The 16,942-nt window shown below is 41.9% G+C and overlaps 1 protein-coding gene across 1 annotated transcript in view; it reads left to right on the top strand.

Moving 5' to 3' along the window:
• Positions 1-16,027, top strand: part of setbp1 (SET binding protein 1) — a 68,650-nt gene extending 52,623 nt beyond the window's left edge. The window contains exons 3-4 of the mRNA XM_064296756.1: positions 453-3,912; positions 11,343-16,027. Of these exons, the coding sequence (XP_064152826.1) occupies positions 453-3,912; positions 11,343-11,896 (4,014 nt within the window). The 3' untranslated portion in view covers positions 11,897-16,027. The remainder of the gene's footprint in view (positions 1-452; positions 3,913-11,342) is intronic.
• Positions 16,028-16,942: the final 915 nt, after the last annotated feature.

Below are 16,942 nucleotides of genomic sequence, written 5' to 3'. Positions count from 1 at the left end.
GATGTTATTTGCCTGGAGGACATGCCATTAGAATATTAGAATATGGAACCTTTTATATTTCCTAAATTTCAGGGAGAATTTTTAACACAATAGCTGTGGTGAAAGCACCTATCTATTAAATCTGCTGCCAAACTTTAACACAAATAAATACATAAATAACCAAAGTTTAGCAAAGTCATTTTCTGCAAATTAAAAATAAAAAGAAACCTAAATATTTTAGCGGTTATTCAAACAATAATACTTCCTGCAATGGCTAAACATTTTGTGGTGGCCACTTCCTGTATTTCTACTGATAGAAAGCTCTCTAATATGAAAGAAACATCAGTTTATATGTGTATTTGTTTTTATTCTTACTTCATTATATTTTTATTCACAATTTAAAAAAAATATGATCTCTATTGTATCTACTTTGGTTTTTATTCCTCTAAATATGTCATTATTTTTCTTTGCAGACATATGAAAAATGTTTCAAGTCTACTGAACAAGATGGAAGTGATCCGGTGAACTTCCTGGGAGAATCCATGAAACCAAAGCATCCACCCAAAACCACCCTGAAGCACCAACTGGATTGGACGAAGCCTCCGTCAGGGGGGTCTTCATCCCAAGGAACCATGGTGGATTCTGAACCAAGGAAAGAATCTGCAAGCATTAATAAGAGCTCTCTTCCTGATTTGACAAGCACCCACACCAAAACTCAGCCGAAAAAGGTCCCAGAGAGCCCGTCTCTGATTCACTTCACCCCTGGAATGTCCAGCCAAATCACCGGCTCACTACTTCAACCTTCTCCTGCCGCTAATGTACCACTGACGACGCAGCCGGACGGTGGTCAGATGATGGTCACATCTTTGAGCAAAGATAGATGTTTGCAGGAAGTTGCGGAGCAAGTGTTTGGGCACATCAAGAGGAAGTATGGCAGGAAAGACTCTATGAGGAGCCTGATCGCTCATGGCTCAGATCACCAATGGGGCAAAAAGCCAGAGATAGACTTTGAACCCAAAACACAGGACAGTGCTAAAGAGAAGCACACGCGTGAGCCTGAGAAGGTGACGGAGCCGACGGATGCGGAGGTTGACAGTACTGGGAAGACTGCAGAAGGAGAGGGCGAGATTCTGCCAGGATCCCTTCCTCTGCTGATGGATGAATCTAAAGTGCACCCTGGGAGAAAGAGAAGATATCAACGATCATTAAAAGACCAAATGCCTTTGGAGGATTTAACAGAGGAGACACTGACCTCTGAAATCACTGAAAAGACGGAAAGAGGTTATACAGAACCAAAAGCGCCCAGCAAAATCGAATCAAGGGTAGCAAAATCAGTGGCAGAGAGACAGCCTGAGGTCGAGAAAGTGGTATCAGTAACTTCGGGCGATCTGGCTGGGATCTGTCCGAACAGGCCGAGGAAGAACCCTGTGGGAAGACCCAGAACAGTAGTTAATCCAAGCAAACAAGAGGCCGTGAAACAGCAGAAGAGTAAGGGGAGGTGGTCATATCTGAAGTCCAAAACTTCCTGTCACCAGAAAGACAACAGTGGTCCAACATCAGCTGTCCTAGAGCCTCCTTCAGCCTATCCCATCACACCGTCCAGCCCACTCTACACCAACACTGATAGCTTGACGGTCATCACCCCTGTCAAAAAGAAGCGTGGACGGCCCAAAAAGCAACCTCTGCTTACAGTTGAAACCATTCATGAGGGAACGTCTACCAGTCCTGTGAGCCCGATTGCCAGAGAGTCATCTGGCACTGTGAAGAAATGGAGGAAGAGGCGCAATTTAGCTAAATTGGTACAAATGACTACAATCAATGCACCCCCAACTAAACAACTGAAGCTCAATAAAAAGACAGGCTATGCCAATGTCCTTGACAAGAAGACCATTCAGACGGTCAACAAAATGAAATTGGTTACGATGCAGAACATCTTGAATGAAATTTTGTCATGTTCTTCTAAAAGCAATCTAGGACTAAAATCTATGGCCCCTATGTCAACTGCGGTTTCAACTATGGCATCAACGATTGAGGCCCGGCTGGGCAAACAGATCAATGTCAGTAAGAGGGGGACAATATACATCGGCAAGAAGAGGGGCAGAAAGCCAAGAGCTGATATGAAGGTCCAGCAAGATGAGCACAAAGCCAGTGATAAGCACCCCGTGCCTGTTTCTAGCCAGTATGAGAACCTCGTAGTGCCTTCTAATCCACCAACTACAGCCGCGATGCCTTCTCCCAGGGCTATGCAGCCGCTCTCTGTCCAAGCTGCCGGAGCTGGTGGGATACTATGCCCTGCCACAGCAGATACCAGCCTGCAGGACCTGAAGACCATGCCAAATCTGCAACCGATCAGTGCGTTGCCCACAAAAGCTCCCAAGGGCTTGCATAGCAGCAACTGGAAGCTCTCTCCTCCACGGCTCATGGCCAACTCGCCTTCTCATCTCTCTGAGGTGGCCTCTCTCAAAGAGGTCACCTTGTCCCCCGTCAGTGAGTCCCACAGTGAAGAAACAATCCCGAGTGACAGTGGGATCGGCACGGACAACAACAGCACATCCGACCAAGCTGAGAAAGGCCCAGCATCCCGTAGGAGGTACTCTTTTGACTTCTGCAGCCTGGACGCCTCTGAAGTCGCTGCATTGGAGGCTAACAACAAAGCCATGAGGGGGCACTGCCCAAAGCATGTCACCACAGTGGCTGTAGAGAATTTCCTTGCCCAGGAGAGCTTGAAGAAGCAGAAACATCGACGAAAGCGCAAGGGTCTTCAGAGCCGGGATGACATTCAGTTTCTGGCTGACCTTGAGGAGCTTATTGGAAAGTTCCAGGTCTTCCGAATCTCTCATCGCAGCTACAACTTTTACCATGAGAATTCGTATCCAAGCATCTTCCGGATCAACTTTGACCACTACTACCCTATGCCGTACTTTCCTTATGACCCTCTGCACTATCTTCGCAGGAATTCGGAAATTAAGTCAAAGAGGAGACGCGGTAGGCCGGCCAAAGCCAATGAGCCAATGACGAAGATGCCTTTCATTCAAGGGTTTGGCTACCCGATTCCCAGCGGCAATTACTATGCACCCTACGCAATGCCTTATACGTCGATGCCTATTGCCACCAGTATGATGAACTTGGGCTATTATGGCCAGTATCCAGCGCCTGTGTACTTGGGTCACCATGCCGTTGGGTCCACGAGTTCTCCATTCATGAGGCCAGCAGTCCCGCCACCCCAGTTCCATTCTGGTGCGCACGTGAAGTTGGCTGCTGCCGCCGCCAAACACAAGACCAAGCATGGTTCCCACCAGACGCCCTCGGCTGGAATGGATAATGGCGAGCCCACGTTAGTATCTCTCAAAGGTGGCACCAGCAGCTTGCCAAGTGTTCGGCTCCACAAGCGCAAACACAAACACAAGCACAAACACAAGGAGGATCAGCTCTCCAATTCCCAGAGGGAAGACTTGGGTGGGCTTTTCAGCGGGGCGAAAAAACCCACCATGCTGAGCCTTCTGAGTGAACGGCAGGAGATACCAGACAAAGAACCCTCCTTGACTAAGCTGAAAGACAAGCAACGGAATCAACAAAGCACAGACATGCTGTCGAGAAGCTCGAGGAACATCTTTGAGGTGGACACCCTCTCCACATTGTCCCTGTCTGACCCGCAGCAGTGCAAGCGCACCCGTGAGCTCGGAGATGCGATGGGTGACCTCCACGCCGCCTGCACTCGCCGACACTCTGAAACCCTGCGGTCCCGACAGGAGTTGTCGCCAGAGCTGTTCGGGGGGATGCAGTCTCCTCGAGAGGAGGAATCTAGCGGACGTGGCAGAAGACGGAGCTTGGAGAGCTTTGGGATGTACAGGGAACAAAACGTGGTGCCATTTGGAAACGTCCGAAGGGAGACGGCACAGCAGATATTCCATTGCCCAAGTCCCTCAGTGGCAGGTAAGGGTTTTCATGCTGTATGCGACACCTAATAAACCAAGGGTCTTTCCTGTCATAAAATCACTTAGCTAGTGTCTGGAGCATTTTGATTATATTTGTGCTAGGGTAGAGATTTTTGTAGAGAGAAACAGCATTTCATGTTTCTACCGTTTTTTAATGACAACAAAGTCGGAATAAATGCATGTTTTTTAATACATTCAGCTTTTTGTGTTTGTACAGACATTTTGTTAGGCTACAAAGCTGGAGTGAATGCGTGCGTGTTTAATACATTCAGCATTTTGTATTCAGTACATCTGGTGGAGAAAATGTAATGCATGGATGAAGACAACTATAATTCACGTATTTCTCTCTCCTCCCATTTTGCCTTTGCCTGCCAATGGTCTTCGCGGAGATATATTATTCACACATTTTGATTTATTTTCTACAGACATGCAATAAAAAAACCTCTCCTTGTGTTAAAAGAGCTGGATAACAGCCAGGAGTTTAATGAATCCAGCCTACTCCAGTGAAGGAGAAATGCAAGCCCTGGGCTTAGTTAGATTACATTCCCACTCCCCAGGGAAAAAAAAGGGGGGGGGGGGTGACTCATATCCCGCCTAACCCCCTCTCCCATCCACCTCTATGACTTACTGATATGCTTGACAGATCATGCTTGTCACAATTAAAATGCACACAAACACTTAAAAATACAGATGATTTTGTATTCTATTGAACCATTTACACATACATGTAGGTTTGTTCTATTAATTTTGTAAAATAATTTGACCAAGAAATAATTATTCCTTTTTCCCCTGGAATCATGTGTTTATCCTGGCCATAAAAGAACATGTAATTCCCAATGTAACTTGATAGCCATTTTTTATGTGATGATTTACATAAATCAAGGTCATTTTAGTTTTTGCAGAATTGCATTTTCAAACCTTGGAACCCCAATCCTCACTCTACAAAAAACTATTTTCATTGTACCTTCGAAAACTAAATAAATTCAAAGCCATTAAATATGAATAAATAAATATATAAAATAAATAAATTCATCTGAACATGTAGCTAATTCACCCTTAGAGAATGTTTTGAGTTGGCTGTGGTTGTAACTCTGTTGGAAGACTCTTGGATTCTTACTACAAAGAAACTGTTTGTTTTTAATGGACTTAGGAGGCAAGAATGTTAAATAAGCTGTAAGATGATTTCCTCAAGAGGGTCTTTTTGTATCTTGCTGATGTGCTTTGTGAGTACAGAGGGTATGAAAAATGGCAACACATGAGGAGTGAAGCCAAGGAGCTCCTAAACATTATTTAACATCTTAGGATGTCCATTATTGTAGTTAAAGGGAATTATTTTGAATTGTGAATTGAAGTGTTTGTGTCTTCGATTACAATGTAGAATTCTTCTAGAATAATACATTTATACACAATATGTACATACACATGTAGTCAAACTGGCCTACCTACATTACTCTGAGGTTGACACATTTTTATTATTGCTCAGATACAATATTTAATTATCCTATTTCCTCACATCCAAAGTGCTGAACTATCCTTCTAGAATGCAATTAACTAAAACTGCATGTTCAATGACAAAGTTACCACATTACAGTCATATTAGGATAATATTTTATGGATGTTCAGTGTGCTAGTTGTTTGTTCTGTTAAATTTGCAGAAACCATTGGCTTGCATTCAATCCACATTTTTCCTTTTTGCTTACACATAAGTGCAAGTGGTGCTCTGGGATTCAGTTCTATGGACAAGTGTGGATTGAATCCAGGTTATAGCCTACCACAGGACTAGCACAGTTATCAAAGTCAAGAGTAGCCTATTTGAAGCATAATAACAAATTATGTTGAGGTTAGTTACCACCATTCCCCCAAATGAATTATAAATATTAGGCTATTTATCACATCTAGTAATCCTGTATTTTGCATTTCATATTTAGTTTAGACATGTGATCATGCTGCTGGCCTTGGCCTAGGCTATTTTACAATTGTAACTTTTACATGAAATATTAATTTCAGCATCACTATCATTGCATCTGTATTATATTAATTATAATTAATATAATTATTAGATTGTGAATACAATCCACATGAAAAGTTAGATTTAAATCATCGCAAGTTTACACAAACAAAAGTGTCATCTACCTTACATAATTACACCCATGATAATGTGCTTCAGGGTTGAAGCACATATTTCAGTACTTCATTCGGATTCACAAAAATGCGTCACCATAGATCAGAACGGCCCAAGTCTAGATTAAATGGGATCCAGACAAACTCCTACGCCGCAACAGCATTAGATTAGCCTGTCAGCCAGAGATAGCCGAGCTGATACCTGCACCAGAGCTGTGTGGTTTGAGAGGGAGGTTAAATGTTTTCATGAGGTCAGTAGTACTGCTCTTTGATGGGTTCCTAACTTGAGTGGTGTGCTGCACATCATGTATAATGGACATGTGGTATTGATTGGAGTGTACTCAGCGTGTTGTCCCTTGTGCTGTATTGCGGTAAAAAAAAAATGTTGGAGAATCGCTGTCTGTTTTGCTTCCCCAAGACACTCCTGTCCCAGATTGTCATCTTTTCTTCCCGAAGAAAACTTTTTTAAGATACAACTTTTAAAAAAAAAGTTTTTATTCTAAGATTATAAAGCAACATCATTTTGAGGCCTCCACAGTTTCTAGAATTTTTTTTTTCTTGCCTTTTTGGAATGCACCTAACTTCAGACCCGTCTCATCGTCACAACTTTGTCCATAAATTCAGTCGGGCAAGGACCACGGGGACCTACGGTAGCATGTGCAACTTGTGCAAATCAACTGCCAGTCTTATCTCGTACACTGCAGTCTGCAAGCCAAGCGCTACTGTGCTAGAGAGCTGTATTGCTGATGGAGGTAGATCACAGGTGCCTGTACTAGAACAGTCTCTATTGATCAATGAGCCAGGGGTTACCCTGCCAACAGAAACCCCGCCTTCCCTGGGAATTTGTATGGCCAATTACGAATCACCCTGTGGCACTCCCAGTCATAAATACATAAAATAAAATACATCATCCAATGAGTTCCAGCATTGTCCCACTACTGACTGGCTTGTTTGCGATATTACTGACAGTTATTATGCCAAACAAAGCCTATGTACAACTTAAGCTATATATCACCCAGGCTGCAGGTAATATGCAGTGTGGATATTCTATGAGATGGATACACATGGATATTTGTGGTTGATTTTATAAATCACATTTATGATAACTTAAAGCTCAATCATGCAAGACTGGAGCCATTTCGAACTGGTTTTTCAGTGTATAACTGGTCTCAACAATAAGCTGGTGGTGCTTTGACCCCAAAATGTCCCTATAATCTCAGGTCCATTATGTGGCCCTTGGAATCTGTTTTAATCAATATTCCCCCACTGTATTTGCAAAAAAGGGTTTGTGAGTAATTTTCTAAGCTTTGTTTAAAAAAAACCTTCATCTCACTCAGGGTGTGTATATGATAAAAATGTAATACTTGTCTATACATGAAATACATCTCCCCAGTTGTCTTCCTACACAAGTTTTGGGTAGAAAAGAACTAGCTCTTTATTACACTGGATTTTGCGCAGTTAGCAGGAACTCCCTTTGTTTCCCTTGTGGTGCAATTTCTGACCAGCTTATTTTATGAAATTATTACACCCAGAATGGATTGTGATAAGTTATCTTTATTTTTTATTGTCTTGTTTGTATAAAATTTTTGTGAACCGAACTGTGTTTATTGTATGAGATGAATAGCACTCGCAGCTGTTTGTGAAATGGATTTGTTTTAAAACATTATTTACGTCAGAAATATTAGAACCAATATATTCCAGTACCCCCTTTCTGCAACCCTTCTGTTTTTAAGCACTTCCTGAAAAAAAAAAAAAGAACTCCCATGTGTTTTCTGGTGGACATTTGGCCTTGGAAACGAGATAGCCAATTATCGTATTCAATCATGTGTACATATCCCATCATATCATCAGGAGACAACAGTGTTGTCTGTCTCGTAGGGGGGTAGTGAACGTTGCTCAGCCTTGGCACCCACTCTGTTTATCCTTGCCTCTCTCCAAAGGTCGGTAATTGACCAGCAGTGTCTCCAAACATCTGATAAATCCCCGTGAAATAGAAATCAATGTCTGGATCTCAAATCGCTGGCACTGTTAAATACTTGCCTCTGACCTTTTGCGGATCCTTTTCCGAGTCAATAAAAAACCCGCAGCTGAACGCCGCGATCTGACGCCGTATTTGCTTGGGGAATATTTTAACCTTGAACTCTTTGGCTTTGGTTTCCATGACAACGGGAAGTAGGTCTCTGCGTGTGGGGGGGGGGGGGTGGGGTTGGGGGGGAGCTGGAGGGGCAGCGCGGAGGCGAGTCCATAAATCGGTGTCCCTAATGAAAACATGGTGTGCAGGATGCAGGTAGAGATTTTCGGGGGGATAAAGGGCTTGTGACGGTCCCTTTGAAAAGGGATGTCTCTTTCCGATGATTTGTAGGCACCAGGGAGCCCTGCATAAGGTTCAGCGGAGAAGGTTTTTGGGAGCGGTGGGCAGGCTCATAGATTACTTGATTAAAACCAAACCAGGAATTCGGTTGCATGTGTTTTTCTAATTTTGTTACAGATTTGAAAGTCCCCCTTCTTCTCTTACTGTTATTTGTATCTGCGTGATTCGTATGTGAATACGAGTTGGGTGACTGACCAGACTGAGTGGTATAGAGACAGAAGTTATATGAGATTAACTCTTCCTGTTGGGGCAGATTAGAGAGGAATGCTAAAATGTCACTGTAGATGGCCATTACCTGTGCTGAAATATAGTTACCAGCTGTTTTCTTAATTCAGTTGTCTTATTCAGTATGTTGGAATGGTTCATTGATTCTTCAACCATACGTTAGTGTTTTGCTTCTGTGTTCGCCTTGTATTTTTATGACAATAAAAAAATGTCAGTATGTTGGTATGAGTCATGCATTCATGTAATGGGAATTGAAGTATCTCAGAGAAAGATGATTGATGAAAGATTGTGTATTTGTATTTTTGTTGAGCAGATTTAAAGACATAAAAAGTAAAATTATCAGAAGCTATTTCCAATGCACTCCAAATATCTTCTGTATATTCATATCAAAAGACTCACTCATTTAATCAGTCAGAGGGAGGTTTCGTTAGTACTGTTGAGTATTTATGTCCATTTTCAGGCTGTCTGGCATAGATTGGCCATGATCCGCCAGCAATTTCCCCTGACTGAACACTGCACAAAGTTAAGAAAACGTACACCACTGTCTTCCCAGTGGCAGTTTACATTGCGTTTTAAATACAGCACTGTGCGCCTCTCTGTGGTATTCGCGGCCCAGCGTCTGAACCCTCTGCCTCGCCGATCACCTTGCACACAGGAAACCTTCTGCCGTCGGCGTTCTCCAGTTACGCCTGCTCGGTTTTAGGTTAGCTCACGCTAATTTATGGAGTCATTGCATCTTAAAGAGTGCCCGAGAAAGGAGAAACAAGGTGAGAGAGAGGGAAAGAGAGTGAGAGAGGGAACGTTTTTACTTGTCCCTCAACGGCAGCCAGGAAGTGAAGCTTTTTGGAAAGCTGAAGCCCTTCTGAAGCATCCGTCCCTATCTCAACGCCTTCTCAACGGGCCACATCTTAAAGCCTGTAATCCGTGGCCTGTTTTGTCTCAGGCCTGTTCTTTTTTGTCCCCTGCATTCGTCCATTTAAATCCTCCGTAATAATAGTTTTGTTTGTTCTCCGGGAACGCTGCCTAGACGGAATACCATAGAGCGAGAGAGGGTAGAGTTCCCCAAGGACAGGTGAAGCCCAGAGGAGATCTTGAGGGTGGAATACACATTTGTGCTGCTCTAGGCTGTCTGACCTGAGTTAGCATGACGGCCAGCGGTACAGTGACTTATCCTCTGGGCCCGGGCTGTCTTCCAGGGCTCAGAAGAGAGATGGAAAAGACTGTAAAGGAGTCGCCCGTGTTTCCAGCCCCATAGCATTAGTTTATGGCTTGAATTTGCAGCCACTGAAGTGCATGACTTAGAGCGGAACTACTGAAATGAGCTAATCTTCTGCCACATTTTTACTGCTGGTTCTTTTTGTATTATTAACATTATAGCTATGGAGTTGTAATTAGGTTTCCCTTTCTGTTTGGCAATTATATGTGATAATGTGTTTATTAAAGAATTGCTTCATTTTTGACACTTGTTTATATAGTGTGGTGCAGTCAAGTTTTGTATCTGTGCAGGTTTTAATCTGACTTTATAGTGTGCATTGTGTTGTAAGTCCCCCCTAGAGATGTCTGCTAAATAAATACATGTGAAATGTGGAACTGTAGGTGGATGATGGCAGATCATATTGAAGGATCTTACCTGTCTGGAAGTAGACACAGAAAGACATATGTCTTGTTTTCTAGTTTCTTAAAAAGTGTAAAACATTGTTATAAGGATGCCTCTGGTAACAGGGAATCTATGGACACGATGCTGGATCACAGACTGTCTATGTGATGTGCAGGAGTGCGCATCTGTTCCTCTCCTAGATGCTTTTTCTTTTTTGACATTTCAAAACTTGGCACGCGAAAATCTCTCTGCAAAAAGGATTTCATTTAATCTCCCCGTTTAATCTCCTCAGAAAAAGAAGGGTCCCAAATGGAGGGCATTGACGCTCATCCTTAAAACTTTGGCATTCCGGAGACTTCCGTCCTCTGGCAGGCCTCGCCAGCTCTGCAAAAGCGGGCACAAGGGATTAGCTCTGTGCCCAAGGCGTGCTCCTAATTTACAGGAACGAAGGGGACAATATGAATGCAGTTGCCGTGGCTCCTGCCAAGGTCTAATTCTGCATGTGCCCCAGCCTTCTAGCTAGAGAGAGGGATACGTACCAGCTGCCTGAGTCCCAGATGCTGAGAGATAAGTCACCGTAACAACACATTTGATGGCTGAAGGAGACATTTCTGTGGATTTCCTGTCATTACAGAATAGTTCTTAGCACTTCCGCATGCAAAACGAGATCCACAAGCTTGTCTCAGCTGCCTTTTCAAAAGAGAATCATGTATGGGCCGGAACTTGGGGAGGGAAGCATGTATAAAGAAAATTAGTTTTTCAATGAACAATATTTGCATTTTTTTTCATCAGATTTTTTCACTTGTGCGTATTCTTTCTGTTCTCTTTCATGTGAGATGTGAGAAATAAGCTAGAATTTCAAATGATTTTGCAATCAGCAATTATACAGCAGTTAAAATTCTAAAATGCATTTGTCTCATCTTGCTTCAATTAAGCTAAATTTATACTTTGAAAACTGAGTTAATTATACTGAGGGGAAACCTGAGCCGCTATGCAAGAGCATGTTCTCTTGCATGTAAACACGTACACATTAGTAACCAGGGAAAAGCGCGGTAGCGGTAATGGGTTTAAGTGATATTTTTCTCACCGACCTCTCCCCCCGTCTCTCTTGCAGAACATAATCCCCTGAAAAAGAGGTTCAAGAGGAAAGAGATCGAGGAGATCCAGTGCGAAGTGCGCAAGATGTGCACTTTCTCCAAGATCCTCTCCACCAAGAAGAACCTAGATCACGTCAACAAAATCCTGAAAGTCAAGAGGCTCCAAAGGCAGGCCAAGACCGGCAACAACATCGTGAAGCGGAGGAGGGGGCGGCCCAGGAAGCAGCCCCTGCCCCCGGACGAGGAGCTGGCGGGCCAGATGCCCGTGCTGGAGAGGTGCGTGGACCTCCCCGGCAAGAGGATCCTTCGCGCGGGACTGGCGCCCGAGCCGCTGGAGTTCTCCAACCTGGACTCCATTGCGGACACCATCGAATCGGTGGTCCACATGGCCCGGTCGCAGCCCAAGCAGCCTCCGGCGCTCGCCGGCAGGCGCTGGACCAAGTCGGCGGTGGAGGAGGAGGAGGAGGTCCGAGCCAAGCGGCCGAGGAGGTGTCAGGGAAGCAAGACGGAAGAGGCCGGCGTTCCCGGGAGAAGGCCTGGCAGCTCGAGCCTTTCACCGGCCAATTACTGAGCGGCGCGCTTGGCGCCCTCAATCCTCCTTGCACTTTGGCCTTTGATGTTGTTGTTGTTGTTGTCGTTGTCGTCGTCGTTTTTTTGTTACGTTCGTTCGTTTGTTGTTTTTTCTCTGTTATTCAGCTATTTACGGGCATTCACGGAGGATTCGGATGGAGAATGTGGACATCGTTTCCGAGCTGCCGTTTCGTACCGAACGTACTTGGCGTACCGTGCACTTCCGATGCAGCTCTTTTTATGTCTGTGTGGAACTGGCATCCGGCAAAGCTCCGCTTTGCTTCTAACTGTCTTCTTCATTCACGATTTCTCATAACTTTGGCTCTGCCATACCTTTACCAGCAAGTATTGAAAGGATTTATTTGCTCATACTGTGGTTGTTTTGCCTTGGATTTCTAACCTTGTCAAAGCACAGTGATATTAAGTGCATTGACTGATTTTTATTTCACACCAGTAACCCTGCCCTCCTGCTCACGATTTGTCTGAGCTTGGGTAGGTGGCAATACTTTGGAATAAGACCTTTTTTGGATGCTGTCTCCAAAAGGCCTAACTGTACATAGGAACATAATCTTCATACAATACATGCCTTTTCTCTGTACAACATGTTTCAGAAAGTATTTTTGACGTACTGATTTAAATCGTGAAGTGTTGTACCCTAGAAAATGAAAGTTGGGTATTATTTTAACCAAAAATTTTAAATGGGTGTGACTCGAGACAAGTTTGTTTTCAGATGAAAGAATCCATATTCAGTCATTCATTCACTCATGTATTCACCCATTGATGTGAAGCAGGTACACCACATAAGTGGAAGTATCAGGCTTGTTAAAAAAAGTATCAGAAATATCACCTGCTTAAAATGTAGTTTTGTTTTTTTTGTATTTAGATTTATTGTATTTGCCTCCACTTAAAATTCAACTAAATTAATCAATTTCAGCACTTACAGAGGTAATCAGGCCTCCACTATCTTGGCTATCAATATTACATACTGTTACTGATACCAGTTCATAGACAAACTCTACATTTATAGCCCTTTTATAAAATTATTAATCTCCGTAACTGAAATGAAAAGGACAGAATACAAAATGGGGGGGGGGGGGGGGGAATACTTACAGGTTACCGTCCTTCACCGCAGTCTTTTGTTTTTCAGGAAGTCAGAAACCATGCAGACAGGGAAAAAATGAAATGAGATTAGCTTTTCTAGCCCCAGCTTTGAAACAGATCCAGAAATGTAGGTTTGGTGAGAAATCTGAGTTGTAGGACAGTATCAACAGTACATCTGCCGAGCAATTTAGAAAAAGATGAGCTCTTAGAGAAGTTTGGCCTTTGCATGCTTTCTATAGCCTACCAGTTTGCCTGTGTTGAATTCTGCCTCCGGAACAAAGTAATTGTACATGAATAAATTATGTACAAAACTATGTGTTTAAATCTATAAACCAAAGTTTTGAAGATGTATCTTTCGGAAGGTTAACAACCTTCAGTCTTTTTCTCAGTATGGTCTCACCCAGTAGGCATTACGAGTTTGTAAATAAACTCACCAGGGTTCAAGGGCAATAGTTACTGCTTAAGGAACCAGATGAATAAACATGATGATTCATTTTTTTTTTTTTAACTTCATGTTGTGTAGAAATACCATTGAAAGGACATCACATTGTAGTACTTCCCTGATACTTCCTTCACCCATCTCATAACAGTTTTGGAAAGCATGCTATTCCAAGTCCATTTTTGCTATCACTGCTGTTGGTTTTGATGGGAGTAGAGCAGGAAAAGTAACAATCAATCCATCTTTGCTCCATTTGGAAAATCCTGTCAGTACATTCCCTGGTATCTCTTCTTTGATGAGACTGTTCAAGAGTCTCTTAGCCGTTACGCACGTGCCTTATGTTTGTTTCCTAATGCATAACATTTTATTTTGGAGGAATTCAGCTTTTAGAAAGAGAAACATCCTGTAATTTGTGCCGTTGTTATTGTGCGTTCAGCTTGACCTAGCTCTCAGAACATCAATGCAAGTCCTGTTCCCAGTGACCAAAAGACAAATTCATGTCTGCAGGACACGTCTGTTCTGGAAGTAAAGTACTAAAGCAGTCCAGTTATAGCAAATCGCTGGACTGATCAAATGATCATTGGAGGTGTTGCAAAATGACAGTGCACTATGGCATTCTGGGACAGGCAGCGTGCACCCTTGCCCCGTACAACGTAAAGCACTCCCCTCCGCTCTCCCCTTGTGATTGTTGTCGATCGTGGGCTGTTTTGTTTTGTGGCGTTCTCACTTCCTCGTTTGCTATGCATCAGGTTTATACCAGCAAACGCGATGGGCGGACAGATTTTCCAAAACCTTTTTGGGTCAATCCATGATAGCTTTCTGTTTTGGGTCCACCCTTTGACAAAGATAATTAAGTGGTCTTATTTAACTTAAAATGTAATTAGAAGAATTATAATTTGAATTGATAATATTAATAACGATTTGTAAATTGTGCAAAAGGTGACTATCATTGCAGCTGTTGTTACTGCAAAGAACCGGAATGTTCTGTCTTTCTGCAGTGGAGCCTTAATCTGAATTTCAATTCAACTATAAGTCAATTGTAAATAGTGTAAAAAGCATACTGATCTCACTGCATGGATGCAAGCTTTGCTTAACTTAAACGTGGGACTGTTCAGCCGTCAAGATGTCGGAACTGAGGCCCGCGCGGGGCTTTCACGCCTGAAATATCGTTCAGAGCTGAGTGCTGTCGAGACTGAAGTCAACTCGTGCCGTTTCTCAGCCAAGAAAAACACGTTGCATTGGCTAACAGCTATTCCCTACAGTCTGTAGTACAAAAACAGAGTATGCAGGCCTAACTTGGTTTGGGAGTGGCTTTGAATACCCCTGGAAAACATTGCCAAAAATGAAGAATTATGTCCATTAAACAGTATTTAATCTAGAGCCATTCAAAGTTCAGTTTGAAAGAAGCCGAATCTGAATGTCATTTTTAACCAAAATATAACTTACAAAATGATGATGATGATTTATGTACCATTGTTGTTTATTGTCATTCAGGATTTTGAATAGGGAATGGAGGTATGTGGGGGGGGGGGGGGGGTTGGTAAATAGGCTAGTCTAATCACAAAAAGAGCATTCTTCTTAAGCAGCTAGTTATTGTCGAAGTTTAAATACCAGATAATATTTTACTCTACCAGCCGATGTTCCGGTGCCTTCTAAAGCTGAATAGTATTCTCTTTATCTGGTACTTAAACTTGAACAAGTAAAGGTAATAGTGATTTCATGTAAAGTACTCCACATATGCATTTAAGAAGTCAATTGATATGTCTGTGTGTAATTGAATAAATTGGCACTACAAAACTCAATTCAGACTGTGAAACACTAAGGCTAGAAGTTGTTAAAAAATTTGTTATGCTCACATGAACACAGGCTGCATAAATCAGAGTTCTTTTTTGTTTGTTTTTTTTTTACTATATTGTTGTTTAAAAATAAAGTGCAAATTAAGTATTGAGAAAATAAATGAATGGAACAGTGTACTTTGCAAGAGCACAAATTGAGCTCTAAACTGTGTTGGCATATTTTAGTTTGTATACATAGTGTTTTTAACTGCTTTTTAATAGAGTGGATTTTTTTCTCCTTTATTTGCATGTTCGACTTGATTGTATGCATACATATTTTAGACAAACAGAAAGTTATTTCAATTTTAATTAAATTGGGAGGAAAAACTTGTACATTGTTTGATATGTTTTGTAATGGATTTCTAATTCATGAAGCATTTTTGTACATTGTATGAATATTAAACAGCAAATATTTGGCATATATACACATATGTGTGTACATATGCATATATCCACACAAATATATATATAAAATGTATGTTTGCACACACATACATTATGTATATGTGTGCATGTATGTATATGCTCGCATGCTTTTGGTCATGTTTGTTCATGATCTAGGTGTTATTATTTTTTTGTTTGTTTTTTTGTTTTGTTTTTTTGCTTTTGTTTATTTTCCCTTTTTTCTTAAAGAAAAGCTCGTCTTTTTGCTGCCATTTCCTGGTTAGCAGTATAGAGCACTTAAAAATTAAATAAAGTTGATCTTGTTCATGTTATTCATTGTGTGAAAATAAATGAGTTTATTGAAAGATAAAAATGTCTGTGGCTCTTATTTTTTTTTGAGGGGGGGGCAATTCAGTTAATGCACTGCAAATATATGTTTTGTCCCTCAAAGGCCTGTTGTAAAGGTAAAAGGAATGCATTTGATTGACTTCTTTAAGTGTCAAGTTAGTATTTTTTCTCATACAGGGTGTTTTAAGCTTATTTTCTAATAAATGTTTCCGATCTGGCTTGGAAAATACTTGGAAAATGAATGTTATACACAATAAGAAATATAAGCTGACAGTTCATTCATTTTTATTTTCTTTTATATAACTTTTATTTTACCAGGTAGGTCAATTAAGATTAGAATATTATTTACAATGATGCCCTGGAACTAAATATGACATAGTCATGTTCTTTTTATTATTTTGAAACATATTTAATGGGTGGCCTAATCATTTTTCTTTTTGATGTTATATTTGGTTAAATCACAAAAGTTGCTTTCGAAGACTAACAAATATTGCCAAATTATAAATATAAATGGACATAAAGCTCAAATTAGACGGGAAAAAAAAATGTACTTGTGTCCAGCTTGTTGTCCTAATGGTCTCACATCTGAAACTGTGTTGTGTGGAGTCAGACACGGAATGTAATGAACTGAACAGAATCCCCTCTGCTCCTTCTCCTTGCATATTCTCAGCCAGCGTGTTAGTCTAACACTGTGGAGCTGTGATAAATGGATTGGACTGCATCCCTGGCATTGGTTGGTCGAAGGAATTTGGAAAGTGGTTTACTATAGGCTGATGCCCCTCTGTAAAATCCTGTTGCCATGGCTGCTGAGGGAACTGCCCACATGCTCCTGAGCAGTGGCTCTGCAGATGCGATTTCTCTGCTCAGATACGCTGCCCGTTTCAATCAACCCGCTGAGACGTGCTCTTGTAAAGATGTGCTCCTGGGTGTTCTCTCTGGC

The sequence above is a fragment of the Anguilla rostrata genome, chromosome 10 (genome assembly GCF_018555375.3).
Source record: "Anguilla rostrata isolate EN2019 chromosome 10, ASM1855537v3, whole genome shotgun sequence".
In the NCBI taxonomy this organism is placed as follows: Eukaryota; Metazoa; Chordata; class Actinopteri; order Anguilliformes; family Anguillidae; genus Anguilla; species Anguilla rostrata.
Note: the sequence above shows the minus strand (reverse complement) of the source record. Positions and strands in the feature narration are given on the sequence as shown.